The sequence below is a fragment of the Mus caroli genome, unplaced genomic scaffold (genome assembly GCF_978045245.1).
Source record: "Mus caroli unplaced genomic scaffold, Mus_caroli_1 scaffold_17, whole genome shotgun sequence".
Lineage (NCBI taxonomy): Eukaryota > Metazoa > Chordata > Mammalia > Rodentia > Muridae > Mus > Mus caroli.
The window spans coordinates 12,599,137-12,613,577 of record NW_028227272.1 but is presented as its reverse complement, the minus strand read 5'-3'; the positions used below and the strand labels follow the sequence as shown (position 1 = coordinate 12,613,577).

The 14,441-nt window shown below is 39.4% G+C and overlaps 1 protein-coding gene across 1 annotated transcript in view; it reads right to left on the bottom strand.

Annotated features, from left to right (window-relative positions):
- Prkdc (protein kinase, DNA-activated, catalytic subunit) overlaps positions 1-14,441 on the bottom strand; it is a 196,754-nt gene that overhangs the window by 58,492 nt on the left and 123,821 nt on the right. The window contains exons 57-63 of the mRNA XM_029470470.2: positions 13,539-13,746; positions 11,161-11,350; positions 9,558-9,773; positions 7,465-7,577; positions 6,271-6,402; positions 3,885-4,064; positions 103-308 (exon numbers count right to left, since the gene is read on the bottom strand). Coding sequence (XP_029326330.1) covers positions 103-308; positions 3,885-4,064; positions 6,271-6,402; positions 7,465-7,577; positions 9,558-9,773; positions 11,161-11,350; positions 13,539-13,746 — 1,245 coding nt within the window. The remainder of the gene's footprint in view (positions 1-102; positions 309-3,884; positions 4,065-6,270; positions 6,403-7,464; positions 7,578-9,557; positions 9,774-11,160; positions 11,351-13,538; positions 13,747-14,441) is intronic.

The following is a 14,441-nucleotide window of genomic DNA, read 5'->3' as shown; positions in this document are numbered from 1 at the left end:
GCCTCTTTACCAACTCATGTCTTCGTAAAATAAAGGCAATATTTTATTGTGCTACTTTGATTGACTTACTGTTCATCAAAGAGTGGCCTGCCCCAGACTTACTTAGCAAGTTCCATCCACCGGAGAACATCGGGAGGCAAGCAAGCCTTGCCCCGAATTCTTTTGGTGGGTGGTTCCTTGGGCATCAGGTGGAGTAGGGCCTCTTCCAGAAGACGGATACCTCCCGGCTGCTGCAGACTAGCCAGGCATCCTACTCGAACTGAGGCTGGGTCAAGTGTCAGGAGGTCTGGGTGTTGGCAACTTATTTCCTATAAAAGCACATATAGCTGTTTAGCACATAGGATTTGGATGACATCATCACAAAGGATTATTTCATTTTATTAAACATAAGAAAAACAACTTTGACTTGTAATAATAGGCAGTGATATCACAAAAGTGTCTGTGCAGTTCTATGAGCAAAATTCTTATCAACACTCAATTTCTTTTCTTTTCTTTTCTTTTCTTTTCTTTTCTTTTCTTTTCTTTTCTTTTCTTTTTTTTTCTTTTTTGGTTTTTCGAGACAGGGTTTCTCTGTATAGCCCTGGCTGTCCTGGAACTCACTTTATAGACCAGGCTGGCCTCAAACTCAGAAATCCGCCTGCCTCTGCCTCCCGAGTGCTGGGCTTAAAGGCATGTGCCACCACGCCCGGCTTGGAACACTCAATTTCTGCAAAGGGAAAATATAACCCTTTACTGTTATATTTCCAAGCCAAACATTAACTTACATCAAGAAAAGCACTGACAAAATGTTAAAATTAAAGATGCAATGCCAGGCAGTGGTGGTTTACGCCTTTAATCCCAGCACTTGGGAGGCAGAGGCAGGGGGATTTCTGAGTTCGAGGCCAGCCTGGTCTACAGAGTGAGTTCCAGGGCAGCCAGAGCTACACAGAGAAACCCTATCTCAAAAAACAAAACAAACAAACAACAACAACAACAAAAATACCCTCCTTCATATATCTAAGCAACTACAATTTAAAGGAATATTTATGTATTTAGCTTTAGTTGTTAAGAAAAACAGCTAAAGAACAGATTTTATATTTATCTACCAAAAAATGGGTATACAAACTTGCCTATCTATAGCCTTTGCAAACACCTTTCTTATTAAGAGGCTAACTTACTCAATGATATTTGAAAAGATGATTTCATGATTTATTACAATGACCTATAAACATCAAAATAATTTTTTAAAAAACCCTCAACTCATTATCTAGAAGAATGTTTACTGTAATCGTATTCAAAACAGACTAGTGATCAAATGTGCATCTCTGCATGTGCATCTGCATTTATGTAGCACCCTAAGAACGTGGTCCCAAGTTCCCCTTGATGTTATAACACATATACCAGCCACTGTCCATGTGGCTGCCAAGACTGAAGACCAGAACTGATGGCTATAAATTCTCCAAAGCAATCAAATAAAAATGTTTGTCATCCTTAGAAAGGGCTAATAGTACAAAAAAAGAAAACTCAAATAAAATTATATTTCAGTCAATAAATTTCAATGCTTAAGGCATAAAAAATATTCATATGTTGGTGATAAGCAACAGCTGTTTAATAGTACATAGGGCTTACTCAGCAGGAGGACAATCATGCCTGGTATTGGAACTTTCCATGCTAGTGAGGTCATAGCTATTAGAAAAAAAGATCTATTACTGCCACTTTGCTAGTCAAGTATAATTCCTTACTATATTCTAAATCTTGTCCTTAAAGCCACAGATAAGTATAGGTGCCACCCCTCAGGAAAGGAGCTTCTCTTTACAGAAAATGGAGACCGTCAGAGAAAACCACAACCGGACACAATTCAGAGGTCAATGGATGGTGGGGAAACTCAGTACCAATTGATACACACACACACACACACACACACACACACACACACACACCACAAATACTACATGGTTCAGGAACATGTCTGAAGGAGGGACATAAAGATCTTATAGCCAGAATACCAGAAAGTCTGCTGTGAAATAGTCTCTTCTAGAAATGACTCCATAAAGATGATATAACAGCAATATCAATACACACACTAATGTGGAACGGCTTAAAGTTCATGAGCTCCCCTCTAGTGAAAGAACTCGGTCACTACTGACTGCAGAGAGGGGAAGGGTAGGGCAGTCAGCCTCTCCCAGAGATGATCTCCTTCATTGTTATCTGATACAATGTGGGCGGCCCGAAACCACATACACACAAACAATAAAAACAGACCTAGGAGATTGTACTGATACATTTATGCATACAAGTAATTACTATAAATGTAATTTGGCAATAATAATCAAAGAAAAAGAGGCTTTTAATTTCCAATTAGATCTGTGGAGTATGGGACAGGCTGTAGAGCAGAAAGGAAAGGGGGAAATGACATAATTCAATTTTATTTAAATTTGTTATCAAACTCAAAAAAAGTGAGAAGAAATAAGATTTATTCTTATTTTACTGTATGTGTCTGTATGAGTGTAAGTCACATATCCTAGAGCTGTGGTTACAGGCAGTTGTGAGCCACCTAACGTGGATGCTGGGAACTAAACCAGGTCCTCTAGAAGAGCAGGAAGCAATATTAACTACTGAACCAACTCGCCATCTCCTAAAATCACTTTAAAGATTTAAAAATCTTTATTTATTTATATTTATTGTGTATACATATATACTATATATATATATGTATATATGTGTATGTATATATATATAGAGAGAGAGAGAGGGGGGGGGGGCAAATGTGTAACAAACAAGCTCATGTAGAGGACTTGTTAGAGGACAACTTGTGGGAGTCAATTCTCTCCTCCATCGTGTAGATCCTGGGGATAAAACTCAAATGAACAGGTTGGTAGTTAAGTGCCTTTACTCACTGTGCTTTCATGCTATCTCAGAAGACATTAATATCTGATAGTCTGGTAGGTGTAGCTAAGCAGTAACTGAAAGTATACTTACGCTGAGCTCTTTGCTGCAACCAAGTGTCCTTAGAGAAAACTTCTTTAACCTATGACTAGATATCTGTAATGACAGCTATACCTGACCCAATCAAAAGGCTACTTACATAACCTGCCTGGCTACTGCTCTATATAATTTTAATAGTTCCATATCACTCAAGAACTACAGCACAATGCCAATTTACTCTTTGTTTTGTGTTTGTCAGGGACACTTGTGAAGAATGAGCGTTTGGGGTCGCATGGATTTTTGTCTCTTTGTGGCTGTTGCCACTTAGAACAAAGCTAGGCATATTCTCAATCACCACCTAAAGGCAGAAAAGAGCTTGCTAAATACTACATAAGGAAAAACAAGTAAAGAAAAGAGAGGGTTGGGGCTGCAGGAAATGGATAAGTTGTTAAATCCTGAGCCATGCAAACAGGAAGACTTGCATTCAGATGACTAGGACCTAAGGTAAACTGTAAACTACTGAGTCTTTACATAAAATTCCAGCACTGGGAGGCAGAGAGGATCAGGGAGCTTGCTTGCCAACCAATCTTGCTAAGTCAGTGAGGCCCAGGTTCAGCAAGAAACATAGTAAGGCACACATTTGGTACAGGCATATATGCAGGCAAATATTCATTCATTCATTCATTCATTCATTCATACATTCATACACACATACAGTTTAATCAAAACCCTAAAGAGACAGGTTAATTACAAGACACAAATTTGATTTCAAATTATTGTCATATACAAGCATTTGGGGAGTAAAAATAACCAAAAACATAAATTACATGTGCCTACTTAGAAGAGATAACCTAAATAATACATTTATTGTTAAACACCTTGTTTCTCAAGTTTCAGTTTGGGAAATAAAGTGATGGCATTAGGCATTTGGTCTCACAGCAGAGCAGCAGTGGCCAAAACGAAGTGTGTGCAGCCTTTACCTGGATGCAAGAGACAAAGGGTGGAAAGAACAAGAAAGTTGTATTAAGGAAGCGGTTGAAATCTTGGAGCAAATTTTGAGTGATGGTGTTCTTTTCAGATGTTGTCTTAAATTTATTCATTTCTCTCAAAATCCCAGAAAACAAGCTGCTGAAGAGTTGTTTTGCAATTATTGGGTCTTTCTGTTAAAAATAAAAAATAAACATAAATCACACTTGAAATAAAGGTGCAATAATTCACCACCACTATTTTAGAACTTTAAATACTGACCACTAAAAACACATCCACTACATGTCTAAATTCAGTTTACAAAGTTTTAACAGCCTACTACACAAGGAGAATCTAGACCTGGAATCTAGTCGAATACTTCTGGCTTGATACTGATCAGGATGAACACATAATCCTACAACTCACCTTCAGAGCTGAAGCCAGGATCCTAGTGTCTCATGTGTGAACAGACTAAACAAGGAAGCTGTCACATGTTTGATGCCATGTTTGCAAAGACCTTGGGGCAATGACTTAAACAGAGTTCCACGGCCATAGGAGCACTATCCTTGACGCATGTATGTAACTAACATCTGCACAGTGAACATTACATGAATATTTCCTAGCTATGTATTCTTGTGTAGTGAAGAATAAAAATGAAAAAGTACTCTACTTTATAAAAGCAACATCAAAGTCACGCAAGCATGATTTGTCTTTTCGGTAAAAAGTCTTTAAACACTTATAATATTACACAAAATTTTAGAAAAAAAAAATACTCTAAAGGCTGTTATTTTTCCAGCCTGTGTGCTGTCTCATCTACTATCTACTGTTTTACAACCTGCTACTTTCATTCAACACGTTGTTAGCAGGTTTGTTAGCTGACTACTGATTGCTGAGACCTATGTAGAAATCCCTTCATTTGCCGGAGAATTCTAAACATTCATGTCTATTAGATCCACTACAATGGGGACTGAAGTAAAAATGGCCTCATCTGGATATGTTGGCATACACCTTTAATCCTAGCTCTCAGCAGGCAGAGGTAGGCAGAGCTCTGTGAATTTGAGGGTAGTCTGGTTTACATAGTGAGTTCTAGGACTATGAAGAGACACTATGACTCCAAAGATTTATATGAAGTTAATTAATTTTAATCAATCCAATTAAAAAACAAAAAACCCCTCAGCATCAGGCAGTGCTGCCTGTTGGTCCTGTGACAGACACTATCTATGCTCCCCTTTGCTGTTTCTTAAAGGCATGGTTCCCAGTCAAAGAGAGAGGGGTGTGTGTGTGTGTCGGGGGGTGATAACAGATCAGCTTAGCTTCTTCTGGCTTACCCAATACTGCACCCTAGTAGTTAAAGTAGTAGCTGGCATACACAGCAGGTTGTCCATGAACAAACATTTGTTAAATAAAATACTAGGAATAGAAGTGGATTACTGGAACACCTCTCCTCAAAGAAGAGAAGGGGAAAAAATGCAGTCTTGCTTCTTTAAAAGAATATACACCAGTTTTGTTTTCAAGCACAGAATGGATGAGCTTTGACAAACTCTTAAGCCTGTAACTGCCAATGTATTATATATGATAGTGCCCTCTGGTTTAAATAGGACACAATGAAGAGTTGATGTCCACTATGCACAAGAGGCAGGAATCAGGGCACTATACAACTGAGAAATGGAGAGCAGAGGAAGTCAGGTGTCTCCTTCTTCCCTGACACTTAGAGGTACCTGGAGCTTTATCCAATCATAACCTCAATGACATAAGAGTATTTGGAGAATCTGGTGCAAGGATGTGAAGGTACTTCACGGTAACTTGTGAAAGTTACATGACTATGCATGGACAAAGCCCCACAGGGGAACACATGAGAAATAAGGACAACAAGTGATGTCTCTAATTTCTTGGTGCATCTACATAAAGGGCTCAATATTTTACTACAGTAACATAAACTGTCTCCACTGGAGGAAACCTGGCAAGGGTACATGTCTAATACAGTTAAAAAATTATTGTCAATTCAGAATTATTTAGATCAAATAAAAGGTACACAAGACAGTGATCTAAATGGCTTATTGAGCTCTTCAAAATTTATCCTGCTATTTTTCCCCATGATTTCATTCTGACACTGGGTAAGAAATATAAATGTCAATCTGATTTTAAAGAGCTCCTTGTGACTGAGAGCGTACTTGCCTGACAAAGGCACTCAGTGTTAGTGCCCACTCTCATTAACTATATGTTAGGGTCTCCTCAGGAGACAAGAGATGACAGAACTAGAGATCGGGAATAAGGGTAATCTTTAAGTGTACCATTTAAGGGAAATCAACACTTCTGTATGACCATTTTCTTCTAGACATAGATCCTTAGACTACACACAGAGCTTCTAATGTGAACATAAAGCATGGTATCTGGACAGACCTGGGCCACAGCCTGCAAGGGGGTGATCAGACCACTGTGCTGGATCTGGATATCAGGAAGATCGCCATGACGATAACTTCTGTACAGAACAACCTGGGCATCCTGCTTCATTTTTAACTCACTCTTGATATCCTACAATCACCAGAAGCAAAAAATGAAAACTGAGATTTCATGTAAGAAAGCCAAGCATGCCAAGTGTGTTTGTGCATGCTTAGGAGGTAAAGAAGTATAGAGTTCAAAGTCATCCTTGGCTACATAGCAAGTTTGAGGCTAGCTTGAGCTACCTTGCTTCAAAACAAACCAAAGGAAAATAAAAACAACCAACCAACCAACCATTCAACCAAACAGAAGAACAGCAAGCATGCATGTGAAATGAAACTGCCAGAATACATCTTTAGTACCAAGGAGAAGTAATAATTTTATTTATAGTACAATTTGGTCAGTATGAGAAAAGGCCATAACTGAAAAATCCAAATCTGAATATCCATGAAAATTATAAATCTGAGAGCTAAGTTCTTTTCAATCCCACACATGGCAGCCTTGTGTAAAGGTCCACAGCAATGCCCACTCTCTCAGACGCACATTCCAATCAGTACAAACCACTTCCTTCCCTACTATGCTTTCAGCTTTCCCCTTACCAGTGGTTCCAATCCCAGTATTCTCTCTCCAGAGAGGCTTTCCATAGACGTGCTCATAGTTTAGTTCTGATAGGATACTTTCTAATCTCAGCTTCTATTTTAGTGTATCATGTACTAGACTTGCCTTCATGATCATCTCTTCATGGCTAGCACTTACTATGATGTCTGACACTAAATATCATGCATCAGACACATTTATACAAGGAATGCACATACAAACACATGAACTTCTAATGTTTAATTATCAGCATGTTCCTAAGTATTGGCCAGCATCTTCACAGCTAAATGTATTTCACAGATAGTAGACTGATCTATGTTTCAATATACTGCCATATCTGTAATTTCTTGTTTATTTGTAGACAGGGGCCTTAAACCTGAGATCCTGGCTCTTTAAAAAAAAAACAAAAAAACAGGTATTATGAACATCCTCTCTGCCCATTAATGTCAGAAGATACCTATGTAGTACTGTTCCTGTAATATTGTAGACCAATACTGAACACTTAGTATATTGTCTGTGGAGCAAAATAAGTTTCAAATTCTTGAAGAAGATACAAACCTTCTCTAGTTTTTGTTCCATGAGGCCCCTTTTGGCATACAGCAAACTCAACTTTTCTCTGTCCTTTAAAAATCTTCTGCGCAATCTCAGAATTTCTGCCTGGCTCTGAGTGCCTGAAGAATATAAAGCAGGTTTGCCAACTCATGGTCAATTAAACAACATGTGCAGTTGACTTTCATGCTTTCCCAGGATCCCAAAAGTGAAAATGTGGGTTTATCTCTCCTTTTAAATTGTAATTTAGTGACTTGTTAAGGACACAAACCAATAAGGAAAAACAGAAAGGACAGTGCAGCAATTCTGAACTCTAAAGAACATGGGAGTTCTAAATGTCTCAGGAAACCCCAATTAAATGGTGGATAAAGCATAGATCCAGTGTAGTTACAGCCAAATGTTCATGGTCTGTGGCGACCAGCACCCATGGGGGAGAAAGCAAGGACATGGCAGCCGATCTGGAGGAAGTGTGAGGTGGAAAAGGCCAGTCCAGCAAATAGTGCCAAAGGACTCTGAATCCTGCAGTTGCCATTCTCCAGTGGTGTCTAAAGAGTAATTAATCAAGGTGGAATATTAGGTCCATAAAAGGTCTGCTAATAAGGAGAGGGTCTCCATACCATGGTCAGGCAGTATGCTGGAAAGGGAGGGTCTGTAAAATAACTTAAGACAAAATGTTGGCTGGCAAGATGACTGGATGGTAAAGGGGCCTGCTGCCACCCCTAACGACTTGAGCTTGATGCCCCCACACACATATAACAGAGAAAATAGATTTCTGAAGTTGTCCTTTGACCTAGAATCTTAGCGCTGAGTGTAGGTGTTCTTTCCCTCCCTCCACACCCCCCCCCTCACACACACACTCACTAAAATAACAAGACAAAATATTTATGTTGAGAAAATACCAATGTATAACTCAGGGAAATTTGGATACATATGTGAAAATCTAAGCATGTAAGCCAAAATGATTATCAATGTCCAGGAAAAAATGAAAGGAAAAAATGATTATATACAAAGGGACCCAAATCACAAGGATGATTTTATCAAAGTAAGAGCACTGAGGACAGATACTGAGACATAATCACACAGAAGATGGGGTCTTAGGCCACGCCCAGGTAGGTATAAATGTGTCATAGAGGGCAAAGACAACAGACAAACCTCCAGTGCACAGACAGCTTAAGAGTACTTGCTGCTCCTCTAGAGGACCTGAGCTCAATCCCCCATACCTGTAACCTGAGCTCCAAGAGATACAACATCTACTTCTGAGTCTTAAAAAGAGCTATCTTTTCCCCAGACTTTTTAGTGTTGAGTCTGGAGGCCTACCTACCAGGCTTTCTGCCGTTCAGGTCTCACACTGGCTCTTAAATGAGTCCATCCCTACCTACTTACCATCAAGCTGCTAAGGACCAAAAAGTGCTTCTGGACTTGCCTACCATTTCATCTTATACTACTTGCTCCCATATAATCTCTTTGAATGGACCTGAGTCCTCATGACTATCTATTCCACTCATCAGGTGGTAGCTTCCTCAAGTGTACCTTGCTTTCTTCCCCTTACTGGACTCTTCACAATTCCCCATGTTTCCAGGACATCAATCCAGCTGGACTACACAGAACTGTCAGCATGGATTCTATCTTCCACAGAGTTTGCTCAACTAATTTTGAGTTCCTTCCACTCAACAAAAATACCACTCTTCTTTCTATCTTCATCCTTTTTCTCATTCTCTTTCTGTATCCAGGGTTCCAGGCTCTTCTCAAACATCCTTCGTCTATCTAGTCTTTCCAAATGCTTGCTCCACACTCTGATTGGATTTAAAATTTCAACCCTGACATTGGGTTACAAATTCTACCCCATTTACTGCTTTTACCTACTCCAAAGTTACCTAAAATTCATTAAATAAATGGACCTATCACACACTTGAAAGTTCTCGAAGGGCACCAAAAAAATAATGTTTTCAACATGGCAGGTGTCCAGACAACAATTAATGAATTGAACTTTGATTATTTCATTAGTTTTCAAGGAAATGTAGACAGTCAGAAATATGTTCTCCCTATCTAAGCTTCCACATGAGGGGCAATGCATTTGAAACATGCTCCAGCCATTTACTTACCACTTTTCACTTGGTTATCCACCTCATCATCGGGAAGGCCCAGCTTTTTTGTTCCAAAGTCTGGTCCTACTGACTTACAAGACTTTCTCTGTGACTTTTCACTCCTTTTGTGGGAAAACAGCAAGGAAGAAGACAAGGTCTCTGAAGAGAAGACTGTGTGATCCGCCAGTAGGTCAATGCTGCTCCCAGTCAGCCAATCAAATGAGCTCCTTTCAACTACAGACACACAGGATGAGAGCACTGAGGATGCTGCTACCAAGCAGCACAGCCTGCTCAGTGTAGCAAAATCTGGTGGCAAAGAGGATACTGGACCTCTGCATTTACCTGTGATACTGGGCTGAGGTCCAGGGTACTTGGTACTTGGTGTATGACCCAATGCAGACCAGGCACCTGAGCCTCAGGACTCTCTAGCAGCAATATCAACCCCAGTAATAGGATTTTATGCTTACAGTGACTGTCAAAGAATTTCCATTGTGATTATTCAAATTAGTTCTACTTTCATAAACAACTGAATGGGAAACTAATTATGTAGAGGAAACTGCTGAAGTGTTAATAAAAAAACAACTACGTGGGCTAGAGAAGTGGCTCAGTGTTTAATAAGAAACTTGCTGACCCTGTACAGGACCTGGCTTCAGTTCTCAGAAGCCACATATTAGTTTACAAAACATCTGTAACTTCAATTTCCAACTTCAGGGGATTGAGCCCTCCTCTAGCCTCTGCTGGCCCCAAGCATATATATCCATGTATACGTGTAGGCAAAATACTCAAACACATAAAATAAAAATGAATCTTTTAAAAACAGATTAAGATCTTTTATTCTGTACTTTATACTTTGCATATCAAAGCAAAAAAATTAACTCACCTGGAAAAGAACAGTTCTGTAAACTATTGACATCACCAAATAATCTAGCTAATGTGATCTTGCTCTTGATAGAAGATGCTTTAAATATGACACATTAAATAGGGTTTTTTGTTAAGATTTATTTATTTGATTTATGAGTACACCGTTGCTGTCTTCAGACACACCAGAAGAGGACATCAGATCCCATTACAGGTGGTTGTGAGCCACCATGTGGTTGCTGGGATTCGAACTCAGGACCTCTGGAAGAGCAGTAACTGCTCTTAACCACTGAACCATCTCTCCAGCCCCCCCCCTCCCCCCATTAAATAGTTTTATGTCAAACCAAATCAAACCAAGCATGTCTAGCTACAATCAGATACTTTAAAAAAAAAAATCTTTTTCTCCCACTTATACAATGTGGAAAACCAAAAAGTAACATTTACCAGTTCAACCATTTTAAAATGCATGACTCAATAGCATTAGGTCCATTCCATCAACAGTATCCAGAACCCTTTCCTCCTAACAAAAGTGAGACTCTGTAACTATTACCTCCATCTCTATCACCTCCACCCATCCCTGACAACTGCTGCTTGCTTTCCCAAAGACTTCTCAGATAACCTTATTATCAGTGTAGTTTTTCTCCTTTGACTGACACGTCTTTCTTATAGCCTTTGTGACTTACCCTACCACTTTATTTCTCTTACAAAAACCCCCAATGTTCTTGCAACAGAAGTTGTTGTAGAAGGCCTGGTCATGCGTTACCTGAAGTTTGTGTTGGAGTGAAATCATATTGTTGTTGGGTGGCCCGCACTTGTCCAGGCTTCTGCCTTTGGTCTGAGAGGGGCCCTTCTTGGGTTTGGGTATGGAGAATACTTGGAGAGGCCTGGGTCTCAATAAACATCGGAGTAAGAACAGTACTACGAAAACGCCAGTCAGGATCTATAGTATATTCCTATAGAAAGAAAAGTTTCAAAGAACACGATGTTCCTTCTGTAGTGACACAGGAATATTTCCATGCTTGCCTAGCATGAGTGAGACTCTAAGTTCAATTTCAAGCATGCAAAAATAAGCAATAAAATCCAATAGTACCATTAGTGTAAGGGTATATACTGTCACTCAGAAAAACTAACGAAAAATCCTTGTTTACTTTTTTTAATTTTTAAATTCTTTTTGGTTTTTTTGAGACAGGGTTTCTCTATGTAGCTTTGGCTTAGAATTCATTCTGTAGAGCAGGTAGGTCATAAATTCACATAGATCTGCCTGCCTCTGCCTCCCAATTGCTGGATTAAAGGTGTATGCCACTACTGCCCAGTCCCTTCTTTCTTTTTTGAGATGGGTAGCTCTAGTCTGGCTTTGAACTCTCTATATAACCAAGAATGACCTTCAACTTCTGACTCTCCTGCTTCCAACTCCCAAGTATATATACCATCATGCCCAGTATATGTGTTGCTGTGAACTGAATCCTAGACTTCCTACATGCCAGACAATACTCTACCAACTCAGTTATAACTACAGTCCCTAGAAGAATCTTTACCCTCCCCCACTGTGGCCTCCCTTCCCCCAGCCTGGAACCTGCCTGCTCAAGGGTGGAGCTACCGGCTCATTCGTCCTGCCACGCCCACTGCTGGAACCTGCCTTTACTGCCTGGAGGCACACACGTGTTCGTCCTGCTACTGGACCCTGAGTTACTTGGCGGGAAGTTGGGTTCCCTCCCCCTTCCTTTATAACTGAGTGTCTGGAATTAGTAAAATTGAGCCTTGATCAGAACTTGTTGTCCTGGCTCCATTCTTTTCTTCCGCCCCGTCTAGATTCCTCTCTTTTCAGCCTGAACTGCCTTTCTCAGTTGAACCGTTCGTGTTGTGGACTGCGGGCAGGCCGCAACACCCCACCCCCTTTATTTTTGAGACAGGGTTTCTCTATGGAGTCCTGTCTGATCTAAAACTGACTATGTAGACTGGGCTGGCCTCAAACTCACAAAAAAACACCTGCCTCTGCCTCCCAGGTTCTGGTATTAAAGGCATGCACTATGCTCGGCCAGAAGAACATTTTTAAACACATACTTACTTTAAAAGTAGAAAAAATAATCACAATGGAGAGACTCCATTCTCCTACGCTCTATCTCCAACTCCTTCTATATGATGGGCCGATGCCCTACTTGGCAATGCCAATCATGCCACAATACAACTACCATACTCATACCACTCAGTTTACCAGAGTGCTAAAAACCTGTATATATTTTATCTTCAGGCTATGTGTATAAGCTACAAATGAAATATAAATGAACTTTGTTGTTTATGCCTGTATTATCTTCTTAAGGTATCTCATTATGACTCCTCATCAAATAACCTTTGTTTTCTTTTTGGAAGTTTCTTTTTGCAGCATAAAGAGACTGTTACAGAAATCCACAAATGGTGAAAAATACAGAGATATGATCATGGGATGTCCAATTCCAACTGATAAATTTAAGGCTACCTCTATACCTAAGGCTCAGGAAATACGGAAGAAGGGTCAGAAAGACTATAAGTTCCAGAAGACCAGGGCATCTACTTTAAGATTGTGCATTATATAGAAACATTACCTGTCAATAAAAGCTGATGGCCTATTAGCTGAGGCAGGAAATAGGAGGGGGGATTCTGGTAAGGGGATTTGCCCCAAATTCTGAGGAGATAGACACATGAAATTGAGAAGAGGTATAGCCATGTGGCACTCATAGAATAAAATGAACCGGTTAACTAAGTTATGAGCTAGGCAGAGAACAAGCCCAAGCTTATGGCCTGGGCATTCATACATAAATAAATAAGTCTCAGAGTCGTTATTTTGGGAACTGGGGAATAGGTGGAAAAGCCCATGTGTTATAATTTAATCTCTCTCTCTCTCTCTCTCTCTCACACACACACACACACACACACACACACACACACACACACAGAATAACAGGAAAGTGAGTTGTCCAAGCGGCGTCTGAGAGGATTAAGAGTGTAAGATACCAGGGGGAAAGAAGGCACATGTCCATATCTTAAGCAAGGTGTATGTGCATATTTTAAGAACATTAAGTAAGTTAGTAGACAATATTAGAAGACATTTACCAAAAACAGGGGAAACACATAATAGTCACCGTGATTAGAAGGACAGCACTTTACCTGAAATTCACATTCTGACAGAGGATGCTCAAAAATGGGGTTTAGATAATCTGGGCTCATCCTGGTCATTTCAAGCAGAAAATTTGTTGCTAAACTTAAAAAGTGGACTTCTATCTTGGGGGAATATAAAGAATTTAAAGCCAGCAATCGGTCCAATGTATTGGAAGGCAATCTGGTTTCATGGCTCCAGAAATTCCGAATAATTAGTCTGAAAAGTGAAGAGACATTTTGGGTAGATAGCAGCAAATGAAAGGAAATACTGCCCATAGTGTCATGTACAGACTTCATAGCTTTTCATCCATAGAAATCTTGGACAAAGGGAAACTACATAAAAATATGAGAAAAAATAACCAGATGTTTTGAAGGACAAATATCTCTAAACCGTAGTATATATGACAAGCTGAATGACTATCTGACTATTCCCTGGAGAGTATACAAAAATAAGTATATAGTACCAACAATTCAAAAAGTCAAAATCATTTTACAAATAGTAGTAGTTGTAGTTCACTCAACAAAAGAGTGCTTGCCTAGTGTGAAAGTCTCTGGCTTAGATGCCCAGAATCAAAAGCAAATTTCATAAAATCCTTCACTGCTTTGCTATAACAATTCACTGTAAAAATTACTGTTATAATGTATTCAAAGCTTAATCTAAAATCAAGTTAAGGCTGGGAATATGGTTCAGTTATTACACTGATAGCCTGATAAATCTGAGGCTCTTGGTTCAATCTTTAGTATTGTTCAAAAAGAAAAACAAAACATGTTAGACTTTTCAACAGATAAGTACTAAAGAAATTTAAACATAAACTGTTAAAAGTTCAATGAATTTAAAATTGAAGCAGGAGAAAAATGAGTGTTATGTTAAATCATATTAAAAAAACCTTTGTCCTTGGTTATGTGGTTGTC